The sequence below is a fragment of the Lepus europaeus genome, chromosome 5 (assembly GCF_033115175.1).
Source record: "Lepus europaeus isolate LE1 chromosome 5, mLepTim1.pri, whole genome shotgun sequence".
Classification (NCBI taxonomy): Eukaryota; Metazoa; Chordata; class Mammalia; order Lagomorpha; family Leporidae; genus Lepus; species Lepus europaeus.
In genome coordinates this window covers 54,186,333-54,200,372 of record NC_084831.1, presented here as the reverse complement: position 1 = coordinate 54,200,372, position 14,040 = coordinate 54,186,333, and the positions used below count along the sequence as shown (strand labels likewise).

At 41.2% G+C, this 14,040-nt stretch overlaps 1 protein-coding gene across 2 annotated transcripts in view; it reads left to right on the top strand.

Moving 5' to 3' along the window:
- The window catches only part of DOCK7 (dedicator of cytokinesis 7), a 248,232-nt gene extending 235,049 nt beyond the window's left edge, over positions 1–13,183 (top strand). For both annotated transcript variants that reach the window (XM_062191451.1, XM_062191452.1), the window contains 2 exons: positions 8,734–8,901; positions 12,207–13,183. In XM_062191451.1, coding sequence (XP_062047435.1) covers positions 8,734–8,901; positions 12,207–12,249 — 211 coding nt within the window. In that variant the 3' untranslated portion in view covers positions 12,250–13,183. The remainder of the gene's footprint in view (positions 1–8,733; positions 8,902–12,206) is intronic.
- Positions 13,184–14,040: the final 857 nt, after the last annotated feature.

Here is a 14,040-nt window from a genome sequence, read left to right as displayed (position 1 = left end):
AACCTTTACCATGTTGTAAACAAATGTCCTTCTCTTTTTTGTATACTTGCGTTTACTGTAGGTATATGAATTCCTATAGTCAGAGGTCTCCTTAAGTGTTACTGTCAGGGCCGGTGCTGTGGCTCACTGGGTTAATCCTCCGCCTGCGGCGCCGGTATCCTCTATGGGCACCGGGTTCTAGTGCCAGTTGCTCCTCTTCCAGTCCAGCTCTCTGCTGTGGCCCAGAAGGGCAGTGGAGGGTGGCCCAAGTGCTTGGGCCCCAGCACCCGCATAGGAGACCAGGAAGAAGCACCTGGCTCCTGGCTTTGGATTGGCACAGCTCCGGCCATTGGGGCCATTTGGGGAGTGAACCAACAGAAGGAAGACCTTTCTCTCTGTCTACAACTCTACCTGTCCAAAAAAAAAAAAAAAGTGTTAGTGTCTATAGAGAAAACTTTCTCCTTTTAAATTACAAAAAAAACCTATATACTGTACTTCCAGTCCAGATTCCTGCTAATCTGCTAACCTGGGAGGCAGTGGATGATGACTGAAGTACGGGGATTCACTGCCTACATAGGCGACTTGGATGGATTTCCTGGCTCCTGGCTTCCATCTGGCTCAGCTCCAGGTATTGCAGGCATATGGGAAGTGAACCTGCAAATGGAAGATTTCTTTCTGTCTCTCTGTCTCTCCCTTTCTCTGTCACTCTGCCTTTCAAATATTTTTTAAATAAGAAAACCTACAAAGAAAGTTGTAGACAATACATTTTTAATTTTTGTGTTACCATTCATTTTTATGCCAATATTACTGTACTCATTTTCCATAGTTGGTCTCAGCATACATATAATCTTAAATTATTTTATAGTTAAACTTAGAGCTAATCTAATTATTATATTATTTCCTCAAATGAGTAAGTTGTAATTTTCTGTATTCCTATTATTTGAATTTGTTAGAATGTGGTGTAGCTTATACCACAAGAGACATTTTTGTTGGTGGTGGTAGTTTTGTTTTTTTTGGTTTTTTTTTTGTTTGTTTGTTTTTTTGTTTTTTTTTTTTTACAGACAGAGTGGACAGTGAGAGAGAGAGACAGAGAGAAAGGTCTTTCTTTGCCGTTGGTTCACCCTCCAATGGCCGCTGTGGCCGGCACACCGCGCTGATCCGAAGCCAGGAGCCAGGTGCTTCTCCTGGTCTCCCATGGGGTGCAGGGCCCAAGCACTTGGGCCATCCTCCACTGCACTCCCGGGCCACAGCAGGGAGCTGGCCTGGAAGAGGGGCAACCGGGACAGAATCTGGCGCCCCAACCGGGACTAGAACCCAGTGTGCCGGCGCCACTAGGCAGAGGATTAGCCTAGTAAGCCGGGGCACCGGCGGTGGTGGTAGTTCTAACATGAGGTTACTGAGCCAAAGTACAAGAATATTTTTATTGACTCATTTTTTTAAGATTTATTTATTTGAAAAGCAGAGTTTACAGAGAATGGAGGAGGGGACAGAGAGAGAGAGAGAGAGAGAGAGATCTTCCATCCACTGGTTCACTCCTCAAATGGCTGCAATTGCTGGGACTGGGCTAGACCAAAGCTAGGAGCCAGGAGCTTCTTCTGGGCCTGCCACATGGGAAACAGGGGCCCAAGGATTTTGCCAGCTTCCACTGCTCTCCCAGGCACATTAGCAGGGAGATGGATGAGAGTTGGAGCAGCCAAGACTCCACCCATATGGTATGCCAATGTTGTAAGCTGTGGCTTTACCCACTGTGCCACAATGCCAGCCCCTTCATTGACTCTATTTTTTTTAAGACTTATTTATTTATTTGAAAGTCAGAGTTACATATAATAGAGGAGAGGGAGGGAGGGAGGGAGGGAGGGAGGGAGAGAGAGAGAGAGAGAAGTCTTCCATCTGATGGTTCACTTCCCAATTGGTCACAACAGCTGGAGCTGCGCCAATCCGAAGCCAGGAGCCTTTCTGGGTCTCCCACTCGGGTGCAGGGGCCTGATCACTTGGGCCATCTTCTACTGCTTTCCCAGATCATAGCAGAAAGCTGGATTGGAAGAGGAGCAGCCAGGTCTCGAACCGGCACCCATATGGGATGCTGGCACTTCAGGCCAAGGCGTTAACTTGCTACACCACAGCACCAGCCTCTCATTGGTTCTTAATATGTAATATATTACAAACAGTTGTTTTTTTTTGAAGACTTATTTTATTTACTTTGAAAGACAAGAGTAACAGAGAGAGGTAGAGACACACACACAGAGAGAGAGAGAGAGAGAGAGAGAGAGAGAGAGAGAGAGAGAGAGGTCTTCCTTCTGCTCTTTCACTCCCCAAATATCCACAACGGCCAGAGCTGAGCCATTCCAAAGCCAGGAGCCAGGAGCTTCTTCCAGGTCTCCCACGTGAGTGCAGGGGCCCAATATGATAGATATAGTTGTATTTCTTTTTCTTTTTCTTTTTTTTAAGACTTGGGCCATTCAGGCACATTAGCAGGCAGCTGGATCAGAAGTGGAGCAGCCAGGACTCAAACTGGTATCAGTGTGGGATGCTGGCACTGCAGGCTGGGGCTTTAACCCACTGCACCACAGTGCCAACCTCATTACAAAAAGTTTTTAATTATTAAGAGTACCAAGAATATAACAGTACTAATCTCAAGATAACATGCTGGAAGTAATAGTATTTGAGTAGGGTATGTTATGCTAATCAAATTTTTTTTTAAAGATTTCATTTATTTATTTGACAGGTAGAGTTACAGACAGTGAGAGAGACAGAGAGAAAGGTCTTCCTTCCATTGGTTCACTCCCCAAATGGCCGCAATAGCCGAAGCTGTGCCAATCCAAAGCCAGGAGCCAGGTGCTTCTTCCTGGTCTCCCATGTGGGTGCAGGGGCCCAAGCACTGGGGCCATCTTCCACTGCTATCCCAGGCCACAGCAGAGAGCTGGATTGGAAGAGGAGCAGCCAGGACTAGAAGTAGTGCCCACATGGGATGCTGGTGCCACAGGTGGAAAATTAACCTACTGTGCCACAGTGCCAGCCCCAATCAATTTTAAATGATACTTCAATTTGCCTTTATTACTAAAAGTAGCAAACATTTTCCATGTATTTAATTTTTGGGGTGTTTCATCTTTGGGTTTGGGGCTTACTATATATATATATATGTATACACACACACACACACACACATACAAATTTATAAACACGTTCCTAATGATTAAGTGATTCAGTCTTTTCATTACTAGTATTTGTATGTCTTAAAAATGTATCACTTATTTATTTTGAGAAGCAAGAGACTGAAACAACGTGAGCTTCCATCCTGACTTCATCCTCCAAACATCTACAATGGCTCAAGCTGAACCAGGCCAAAGCCAGGAGCCAGGAACTCAAATTCCTATATGGGTGACAGGAACCCAACTTCTACCCATCACCTACTGCCTCCTTGGGTTGCTTTACCAGGAAGCTGGGATTGGAAGGCAGAGCCAGGATGGAATCCAGGCACTCTGATAGGGTAGGGGATATGGATGGCCCAACTAGTGGGCTAACTGCTGGGCCAAATGATACCCCAAGAATTCCTTTCCTTTTAACCTGAGGTCATGGTAATAGTCATATTCACTCCTAAAACTCAATATGATAGATATAGTTGTATTTCTTCTTTATTTTTTTTAAAGATTTATTTGTGGGACTGGCGCTGTGACATAGTGGGTTAAGCCACCGCCTGTAGTGCCAGTATCCCATATGGGCATATGTTCGAGTCCTGGTCACTTCACTTCTTTTTTTTTGACAGGCAGAGTGGATAGTGAGAGAGAGAGACAGAGAGAAAGGTCTTCCTTTTTGCCGTTGGTTCACCCTCCAATGGCCGCTGCGGCCGGCTCATCATGCTGATCCAAAGCCAGGAGCCAGGTGCTTCTCCTGGTCTCCCATGCAGGTGCAGGGCCCAAGCACTTGGACCATCCTCCACTGCCTTCCCGGGCCATAGCAAAGAGCTGGCCTGGAAGAGGGGCAACCAGGATAGAATCCGGCACCCCAACCAGGACTAGAACCCGGTGTGCCGACGCCGCAAGGCGGAGGATTAGCCTGTTAAGCCACGGCGCCGGCCGCTTCACTTCTGATCCAGCTCCCTGCTAATGCACCTGAGAAAGCAGCAGAAAATGGCCCAAGTCCTTGGGCCCCTGCACCCATGTGGGAGACCTGGATGAAGCTCATGGCTCCTGGCTTCTGATTGACCCAGCTCTAGCCATTGCAGACATTAAGGGAGTGAACCAGCAGATGGAAGATTGATCTCTCTCTCTCTGTAACTCTGCCTCTCAAACAAACAAATCTTTTTCTAAAAGATTTATTTATTTTTTCTAAAAGATTTATTTATTTGTTTGAAAGGCAGAGTTACAGACAGAAGGACAAACACGGAGAGGTCAACAAAATGTGGCATGTGTTTCCCCATTCACTTAGACCTTTTGAGTATTTTTTTTTTTAAGATTTATTTATTTATTTGAAAGGTAGTTATAGAGAGTGAAAAAAGATAGTGCACACTTCCATCCACTGATTCATCCCCTAAATGGCTACAATGGACGAGCTGAAGCCAGGAGCCAGGCTCTCCATCTGGGTCTCATGTGGATGCAGGGGCCCAAGCACTTTGGCCATCTTCTGCTGCCTTCCCAGAGGTGCGTTTGCAGGAAGCTGGATCAGAAACAGAGTAGCCAAGACTCGAACTCACACTCTAATATGGGATGCTGGCATCTGAGGTGGCAGCTTAATCCACTGTGCCACAACACTAGTACCTAAGTATTTTCTCATTGTTATTTAGAGCTTTTGTGTAAGGGACTTGCACATCTTTTGATTTATGCCTTAGTATTTAATACTTTTATGCATTTGTAAATATTATCTTTTAAAATTATATTTTGTGAGGCTAGCACTGTGACATAGCCAGTAAAAGCCGCTGCTTGCAGCACCAGCATCCCATATGGGTGCCAGTTCAATTCACAGCTGCTCCACTTCTGATCCAGCTCCCTGCTGGTGCGCCTGGGAAAGCAGTGGAGGATGGCCCAAGTCCTTGAGCCCCTGTACACACGTGGGAGACCTGGATGAAGCTCCTGGCTCCTGGCTTTGGCCTGGCCCAGCCAATTAGGGTGTGAATCAGCGGATGGAGGACCTTTCTCTCTGCTTCTGCCTCTCCCTCTCTGTAACTCTGACTTTCAAATAAATAAATAAACCTTTTTTAAAAAAGTAAAATTGTATTATATTTTGTTTGCTGTTATACAGAAATGTAGTTGACCTTGTATATTAATTTTACATGAGAAATTTACCAAACGTATTAATTCTAATAATATATCTGAAGACTTTTGTATCTTACATTGACAATTAGGACCTACACTATTATTTTGAATAGGAACAGGAAATGTTCTGAAGGTAAATGTTTTCACTGTTACATATAGTACTAGATGCAAGTTTTTTCTAGAAATTTTAAATTAAGGAGACTCCTACTAATTTCTAAAAATTTTTATTTTAAATTTTTCAATATTGTTGTCAAAAGTCTTTTCTGCATCTTTTAAAATATCTTTTAGCGGGGTAGTTATATTTTTTGATTTCCTGTTGTTAACCCAATTTTGCATTGATTCCAACGATAAACAGCTTGGTCACAATGAATCTAAGTGTGTGGGGTTTTTTTATTTTGGGTTTTTTTTTTTTTAATATTTATTTGAAAGTCAGAGAGACATAGAGAAGAGTGATCTTATCCATTGGTTCACTCACAACAACTAGGGCTTGGTGAGGCCAAAGCTAGGAACCCAAGAACTCCATTTGGGTCTCCCTGTAGGTGGCAGGGACTCAGGTATTTGAGGTGTCTACAGCTGCTTCCCAAGGTGGCAGACACCTAAGTACTTGAGCCATCATCTTCCACTTCCTAGAGAACAGATTAGCAAGAAACTGGCTCGGAAGCAGAGGAGCTAGGACTAACCAAGCATGCTGATATAGGAAGTGAAGTCCAAATTAGTGTCTTAACTCCTGCACCAAATGCCCACTCTGTGTGACTTTAATGCGTTGGTAGAACAGTTCTATTTTGTTTGAAAGTTTTGGGGGTCTGTGATGTGGCGTAACAGAGAAAGCTGCCATCTCTAGTGCTAACATCCCATATGGGTGCCAATTCAAGTCCCAGCTGCTCCACTTCCAATCCAGCTCTCTGCTATGGTCTGGGAAAGCAGTAGAAGATTACACAAGTGCCTGGGCTTGTTCTCCTGTGTAGGAGACCCAGAAGAAGCTCCTGGCTCCTGGCTTTGGATCGGCCTGGCACCAGCCATTCCAGCCAGTTGGGGATTGAACCAGTGGATGGAAAATGGAGCTTTCTCCCCCCCCTCCCCCCCGCCTCTCTGTAACTCTGCCTTTCAAGTAAATAATCTTTTTTTAAAAGTTTTCTAATTATTTTTGTGAAACTGAATTATGATTTTTCCTTATAGTCTACAGATTTTGGTCTTCCAGCCTTGAAAAATGAGTTGAGAACTTCTTTTGAGGAATCAGGTTTTCCCTAGACTCTGTAAATGGTTTTAGTATATTCATGAATAATTGTTCTATATTAGTTATCCCTAGAATGCTTAGTAGTATTTATGTGTTAGTGTTTTGTGTACAAATTTGTAATTTTAACTGATTTATATGATGGTTATGATTACTCACATTTTGATTTTGTTTTGCTAAATCATTCTTATCTAATAACAGTTAGTTTCAGGCTTTTTGCATTAAATCACAGATAATACCCTCTCTGACTTTTTAAACATCTGCTATATTTGACTTTATGTTCCATTTTAAATTCATAGTAGGGGATATTTAACCTTTTCTTATTTAATCTTGTAAGAGTATAGTCTATTTTTAAAGAACCAACTTTTGAAAATTTTGATTGTATCATTTTAGTATTTTATTTGTCATAGTTTATCTTATTCTTTTAAAGTTCTAACTCTGCGGCTGATGCCATGGCGCAGTAGGTTAATCCTCCATCTGTGGCGCCAGCATCCCATATGGGCACCAGTTCTAGTCCTGGTTACTCCTCTTCCAGTCCAGCTCTCTGCTGTGGCCCGGGAGGGCAGTGGAGGATGGCCCAGGTGCTTGGGCCCTGCACCCACATGGGAGACCAGGAGGAAGCACCTGGCTCCTGGCTTTGGATTGGCGCAGCTCCGGCCGTTGCAGCCATTTGATGAGTGAACCAATGGAAGGAAGACCTTTCTCTCTGTCTCTCTCTCTCACTGTCTGTAACTCTACCTGTCAAATAAATAAATAAATAATCTAAAGTTGCTTACTCTTCAATTTCCTAGCATAAGCATTTAAGGCTATGCATTTCCCACTAAGCATCACTTCAGCTGTATCCCACAAGAGATGGAAGGCAGAGAGAGAGAGAGAGATATCTTTCATCTACTCGTTCACTTCTCAAATGGCTGCAACAGCCTGGGCTAGACCAGGCCAGTGCCAGGAGCCAGGAACTCCATCTGGGTCTCCCACATAGATGGCAGGGACTCAAGTACTTGAGCCATCACCTACTGCTTCCCAGGTCCATTAGCAGGAAGCTGAATTGGAAATGGAGCAGCCAGGACATGAACTGGCACTCCAGTGAAGGATGTGGTCATTGCAAGTGAGTTTCATTCGCTGCACCACAGTGCCAGTCCCTATATATTGTTTTTTAAATATTTTTTCTTCCTTCAGGTGTTCGGGTCCAGATTTTTTTTTTAAGATAGTTGAATAACTTGGATAAAGAATTGTTATCAAAATCTGTTCATTTAAGAAACATTTAACAACGGAAGGGAGACTCTTCTATCTCTTCCTCTCTGTCTGTAACTCTACCTCTCAAATAAATAATTTAAAAAAAAACATTTGAACACAAAGCACTGTGCCAGATGCCATTAGTACAACTTAAGTATGGTTGCAGCCCAGTGGGGATGTGAAAAAAAAAGCTTTTTTTTTTTTTTTTTAAGATTTATTTACCTATTTATTTGAAAATCAAAGCTACACAGAGAGAAGGAGAGGCAGAGAGAGAGAGAGAAAGAAGTCTTCCATCCAATGGTTCACTCCCCAATTGGCCACAACGGCCAGAGCTATGCCCATCTGAAGCCAGGAACCTCTTCTGGGTCTCCCATGCGGGTGCAGGGGCTCAAGGGCTTGGGCTGTTTTTGTGCTGCTTTTCCAGGCCATAGCAGAGAGCTGGATAGGAAGTGGAGAAGCCGGGACTTGAACCGGCACCGCAGGCAGTGGCTTTACCTGCTAAGCCACAGTGCCAGCCCCATGGCTTCTGATTTGACATTAAAAATGCATAATTTTAGGAGCCAGCATTGTGGCACAGCAGGTTAACCTGTCACCTATGACGCTGGCATACCATATAGGCACCAGTTCAAGTCCCAGCTGCTCCACTTCCAATCCAGCTCTCTGCTGATGTGGCTGGGAAAGCAGAAGATGACTGAAGTGCTTGGACGCCTACCACCCACATGGGAGGACTCCAGATGTAGTTCCAGGCTCCTACATTTGGCCTGGCCCAGCCCTGGCTGCTGCAGCCATTTGGGGAGTGAACCAAAAGATGGGAGATCTGTCTCTCCCTCTCTATATATAACATCGCGTTTCAAATACATAAATCTTTTTTTAAAATGCATAATTTTCAATTTAACAAAAATCAAACTATTAGATGTTTAAGGAATTCATTTGATCATCTGTTCCCTGCCTTAGACTAAAACATAAAGAATATCCTCACCATGAGAAAATGGTGTGTGTCAGAAGTCCACGAAATCTTTTGATTACATACTTTCTCCCTAGGTGTGAAGATGCCTTAAGGAAAAATAAGAGCTTAATTGGGCCGGATCAGAAGGAGTATCAGAGGGAACTAGAGAGAAACTATCATCGTCTTAAAGAGGCCCTACAACCACTGATAAACAGAAAGATCCCTCAGTTATATAAGGCAGTGTTGCCTGTCACTTGCCACAGGTATGCTTAGTTTTTGTTGTTTTTCCCTCTTATTGTGGAGCTCTTTAGAAACATGAAATCTGCTTGAATTATCTGTTTTTAATAGTGTATTAACCTAACTTTCCTTATTTATGGGTTTCAGATATAGCCCCTGAAATCTAACAAGTTTGACTAGTGTAAGCCTTTTATCAGCTGTACATTGAATCAGTCTGCGAGATAAAACTCAGTTCAAGAATTGTAAGGTGTGTTAAGCACTCTTACTAACTGGGACCCCACATTTAAGTCTGGTCTCCTAAAAGTATTGCTTTTAAAGTCCTGTCAAACTTTATGGTAGGATTCACTAGAATGTTTCCATTTCCCTCAGCCTTGATAGTAAATAGTACCCAGCATGTTCTTCTAAGAATGTATTACCAAGTAACATCATTGAGTATCAAACAGGCTTCAAATTTTTTCTCCACTTTTAACTGTTGACAAATTAGAAATGGAAATAACTTGGAATTTTCTCAAACAGAAACCTAGTTCTACCTGAGCTGGTAATTTAACTAATTAGAAGACCCCCTTTTGTGTAGTGGATGACAGTATTTACCCTGAAGAGGTTGTTGCAGAGATGAAATGGAATGGCAGGTGGAAAGGTCCTAAGACAGTTCCCTTTTTTGGTACCTGAAATCTGGAAAGGACTCAGTAACTCCTAAAAGTAAACTGCCTTTTTTTTTTCTTAACTTTTGAAAGCAAATTCATATACAACTATTGAATTATTGTGACAGTGATAATTTTACCACCCTTTCCTAACAGTAAAGCTATTAAAGTACAATTAGTAGATAAATTAGTATCTGGAGGGTCTCAGTGAAGTTGCTTACATGAAAACAGTGTGAATGCTTGAGACTTTACTATGGTAGAAAGTTAAACTGTTTAACCCATCTGGGGATTAGTCCCTGTTAGCAGGGCCTAATATTTATCTCTAGACCTACAAAAAAATCACTTGCTCACATATTCATTCAGAAAAATGTCATACTAAGTGCCTGCTGTATGTCATCTCCCCCACAGAGAACATATAAACCCTCTGGCTCTCTTCCGGAACACAGGGAGATCAGAGACCCAGCATGCTTTCCCTGACAAAACTTTGCTTCCATCACCCTATACTGATGTGACACCCTAAAAGGAGGTCCCCTCTCATGGTAGCCACCTCCCCCCCTCCATTTGTGGTTCCCTCTTCAGTCTTTTTGCAGTTTCTTCCTGTTGCCTCCACTTATCTTGTCTCTACTAGGTCAGAGGTCACAGGATGCTGTGACCAGTTGCCTTTGCCTGGTCACAGTTCCCATAGGTCTCCAGTTCCTTCCCAGAAATGCTGTTTTCTTCCTATGTGAAGGAAACTTTCCCATAGGTCAATTCCTGAACTTTTACCTTCATCTGAGATTTACATTATGCTTGATCTTTGAAGCTTTAGTTAATATTTTCATGCAGTTTTTTTTGAATTTAGAAAAACTCTTCTTGATCAACAGTATCTAGCTTTCAAGACTGCTATTTTCCCTGATACCAAAAACCAAGTTTTTATATTCAAAGCTCAATGTAGTCTCTTTGTAACTGCCCTCTCATGGTTCAGTTTTGCTTTTTGTTTTGATAGGCAGAGTGAGAGAGAGAGAGACAGAGAGAAAGGTCTTCCTTTTGCCGTTGGTTCACCCTCCAATGGCCGCTGCGGCCAGTGCTTCTCCTGGTCTCCCATGGGGTGCAGGGCCCAAGCACTTGGGCCATCCTCCACTGCACTCCCGGGCCACAGCAGAGAGCTGGCCTGGAAGAGGGGCAACCAGGACAGAATCTGGCGCCCCGACTGGGACTAGAACCCGGTGTGCTGGCGCCGCAAGGCGGAGGATTAGCCTATTGAACTGCAGCGCCGGCCTGGTTCAGTTTTAATGGCAGGAAAATTAAAAACTAACTTAAGGATAAAAGAAATACCTTAAGAGATATTTCAAGAATATCATCCCCCTCACTCTTCAAAATTCACAAAATAAAAATTTTTAACTTTGCTGACTTATAAATCTGGAATTTTTTTTATTAAACTTTTATTTAATGAATATAAATTTCCAAAGTATAGCTTATGAGTTACAATGGCTTCCCCCCTCCCATAACTTCCCTCCCGCCCGCAACCCTCCCCTTTCCCGCTCTAAATCTGGAATATTAAGACAGTGGTTCTCCAAGTGTGAATGGGACCAGTGAGGGAGAAGGGATTCTTAAGAACTTTTCAGATTTCTGTGGTCATTGTCCTTTTTTAAGTTTTCTGGATTACATAGAATGTGATACTCTAAGATTGAATACAGAAGCAACTGTTACTTATAGTAACATGTAATGGGGTTCTTTTGGAGAGTATTGCTTTAAATTTATTTTTCTTACTATCACAGTACTTCAGAAAGTTCATGATAAGTGGGAGAAAAGATAAACTTGTTATGCTGCAAATATCTTGAATCCATATACAATTTTTTCCTAATACGTATTTTCCACAAACTTTCCAAAGAACTCTCCAGTGCCTGGATTTCATAAAATCTTTGGAACAAAATAAAACTACCTTTTAATCCCATTTTTCTAGATTCTTTTGACGTTAACCTTGTATAACCCACAAGATTCCTGGGACCCTCATTAATTTGTGTGCAGACAAAGTTCAAGAAGTTTAAGACTTAAAATTTAGGGGCCAGCGCTGTGGCGTAGTAGGCAGGCATCCCACATGGGCACCTGTTTTGTGTCCTGGCTGCTCCTCTTCCAATCCAGCTCTGTTTACAGCCTGGGAAAGCAGAGGAAGATGGCCCAAGTGCTTGGGCCTCTGTTACCTGAATGGGAGACCCGGAAGTAGCTCATGGCTTTGGATCGGCTCAGCTCCAGCCATTGTGGCCATTTGGAGAATGAACCAATGGACGGAAGACCTTTCTGTCTCTTCCTCTCTGTGTAACTCAAAATAAACCTCTCAAAATAAATAAATAAATCTTAACAAAAGAAAAATTTAGAAAACACCTTCTTTGCCATTTAATAACCACAAATCTTTTCCTGAAGTTTCTCGTTAATACTTAAATGTTTGTCTTATTTATCACAGTACCTGAAGCACACATTGGACAAATGAATAAATGACCAATAGATTTGCCGAAGTGGTTACTATGCTTCTAATCTGTAGAGAAATCTGTAGGCCAAAATATACAAATGTAAAGCAGAGTATGTAGGATGAGCATCTAACTTGAAAGAACTGGTGGCAAAACGTGAAATCCAGCAGAGAAGTATGTACAACATTTTAAAGGCATATGTAGAAATTACTTTCTTATAACTGTGCCCTCTCATTTTTTCCCCAGAGATTCCTTCAGCCGAATGAGCCTTCGCAAAATGGATCTCTAAAATAAATGCACTGTTTCTTTCATCTGAAAAGAGCCATGTATTCAACATTGAACCTGAAAAGTTCGACGATCTATTGAAAAATGACTTAGGATGTACTTCTGAAAATTACAGCATTAAGTCATTGAAGAATGCCAAAACAGTATCAAATGTAGACTGTTAAAAGTTTGAGAATCATGGCTGTAGTTTCTACTGTTCTGGTAACATACTGTTATCTTTTTTTTAAGACATTTTAATGACACAAAAGGTACACTATACATTTACTGTTATTTATATCATAGCTAATGTTAAGTTTATTTCCTTTAAGTTCATATTTTTTAATTTATATTACCATTTATAGATTCATTTTGGTACCATTTTAAATGTAGTAATGCTTATTTTAAAGGTACTATTAAATATGTGAATGTTTACACTAATTTTACTGAGTGAGACTTAAAACTTTTCTTTACTGACAAAGGCAGACAGTTAAGAGCAGATTCAAGAACTAGTTCTAAAACTAGCAAAATAAAAACTCATAGGCACTTCATGGGCCCAAAGAACAGCCCCAAATTAAGTGAGTTAATGAGAGAGGATAGGTAGTGGTAATGGTTTTGTGAAGTCTTAAAACTAGTTTCTAAACTATTTTGCATTGATTCCAAAAAAAAGGAATTTGACATTATGAAAATGTTTATTCTGGTGCAGTTAGTCTTGAAAGTCATGCATATGAGGGATGTTCAAAAAGTTCACAGAAAATGAGCATTAGAAAAACCTGTGGATTTCAAAGTGTTTCCACCAAAATAAACTTTTTAATTCTATTTTCCATGAACTTTTAATACTGACTTTACTTGATAAAACTTCTAATCTATAAATGATTAAATACTGGAATAGTTAATACCAAGTGACAGGAACTTAATATTTATGATTCAGTTTTGTGATAATAAAATCTTTATGAATTTCATGTCTTCTGGCAGCTGAAACAAATGATTCCTGTGTTTCAAATTAAACAAGCAAAGGTACTTTCTTTTGTATGGATTTTACAAAACTCTTGTAAAAAATTAGTTGCTTGAGTCAAAATTAACTAATTCATTTAACATATGAAAAAGTAATGTAGAAAACAATTTGAGAAATTAGCATTTCAGTTATTTGGCAATTTTTTCCACAGTGCATATTAGTAATTTCTGGAAGCATTTTAAATATTTTGTCGGATTGTTGCTTTATAGTATGACACCTATGTTTCTACTGAAGTTATATAAATCACTTAGTAACTGTTCAGATTTAATACACTGCCTTCATTCTACAGCTGCTGTAAAAAAACAAGAGTTCAAAAATGTCTGAGCATGCAGGTGATGCTGGGATACTGATGCACCCCTCTCACCCATACTTAGGAACAGGCAGCATTATTTCAAATTCCTTATCTTATCAACCCAAAGACTGATTGAATCGAAACAGGGTTTATCAGATCAACATATGTTGTTGGACCAAAAAGAGTTGAGAAATCAGAGGGCATAACTTCAAAAATCTATATCGGGGAAAGAGACAAATGACCAGGAGGAGGCAATGAGTGGAGAAAAGAAACTTTTTTGAGGGAGGGAGAGGTAAACCTTAGGTCACTTCTCTTTTGGTACTTGTAGTTAGGACTTTGGACTGTTTCACACAAATCTCAGTGACAAGATCAAGGATTAAAGACATACAATGATTTAATTATCTTGAAATACCAAATTTTCTGACTTGAGTCAGAACTCTTGTAAACACAATGGTATGATGCAGAACACATCCTAACTTCTTACATCAGTTTTCTTAAAACACAAATTTTCT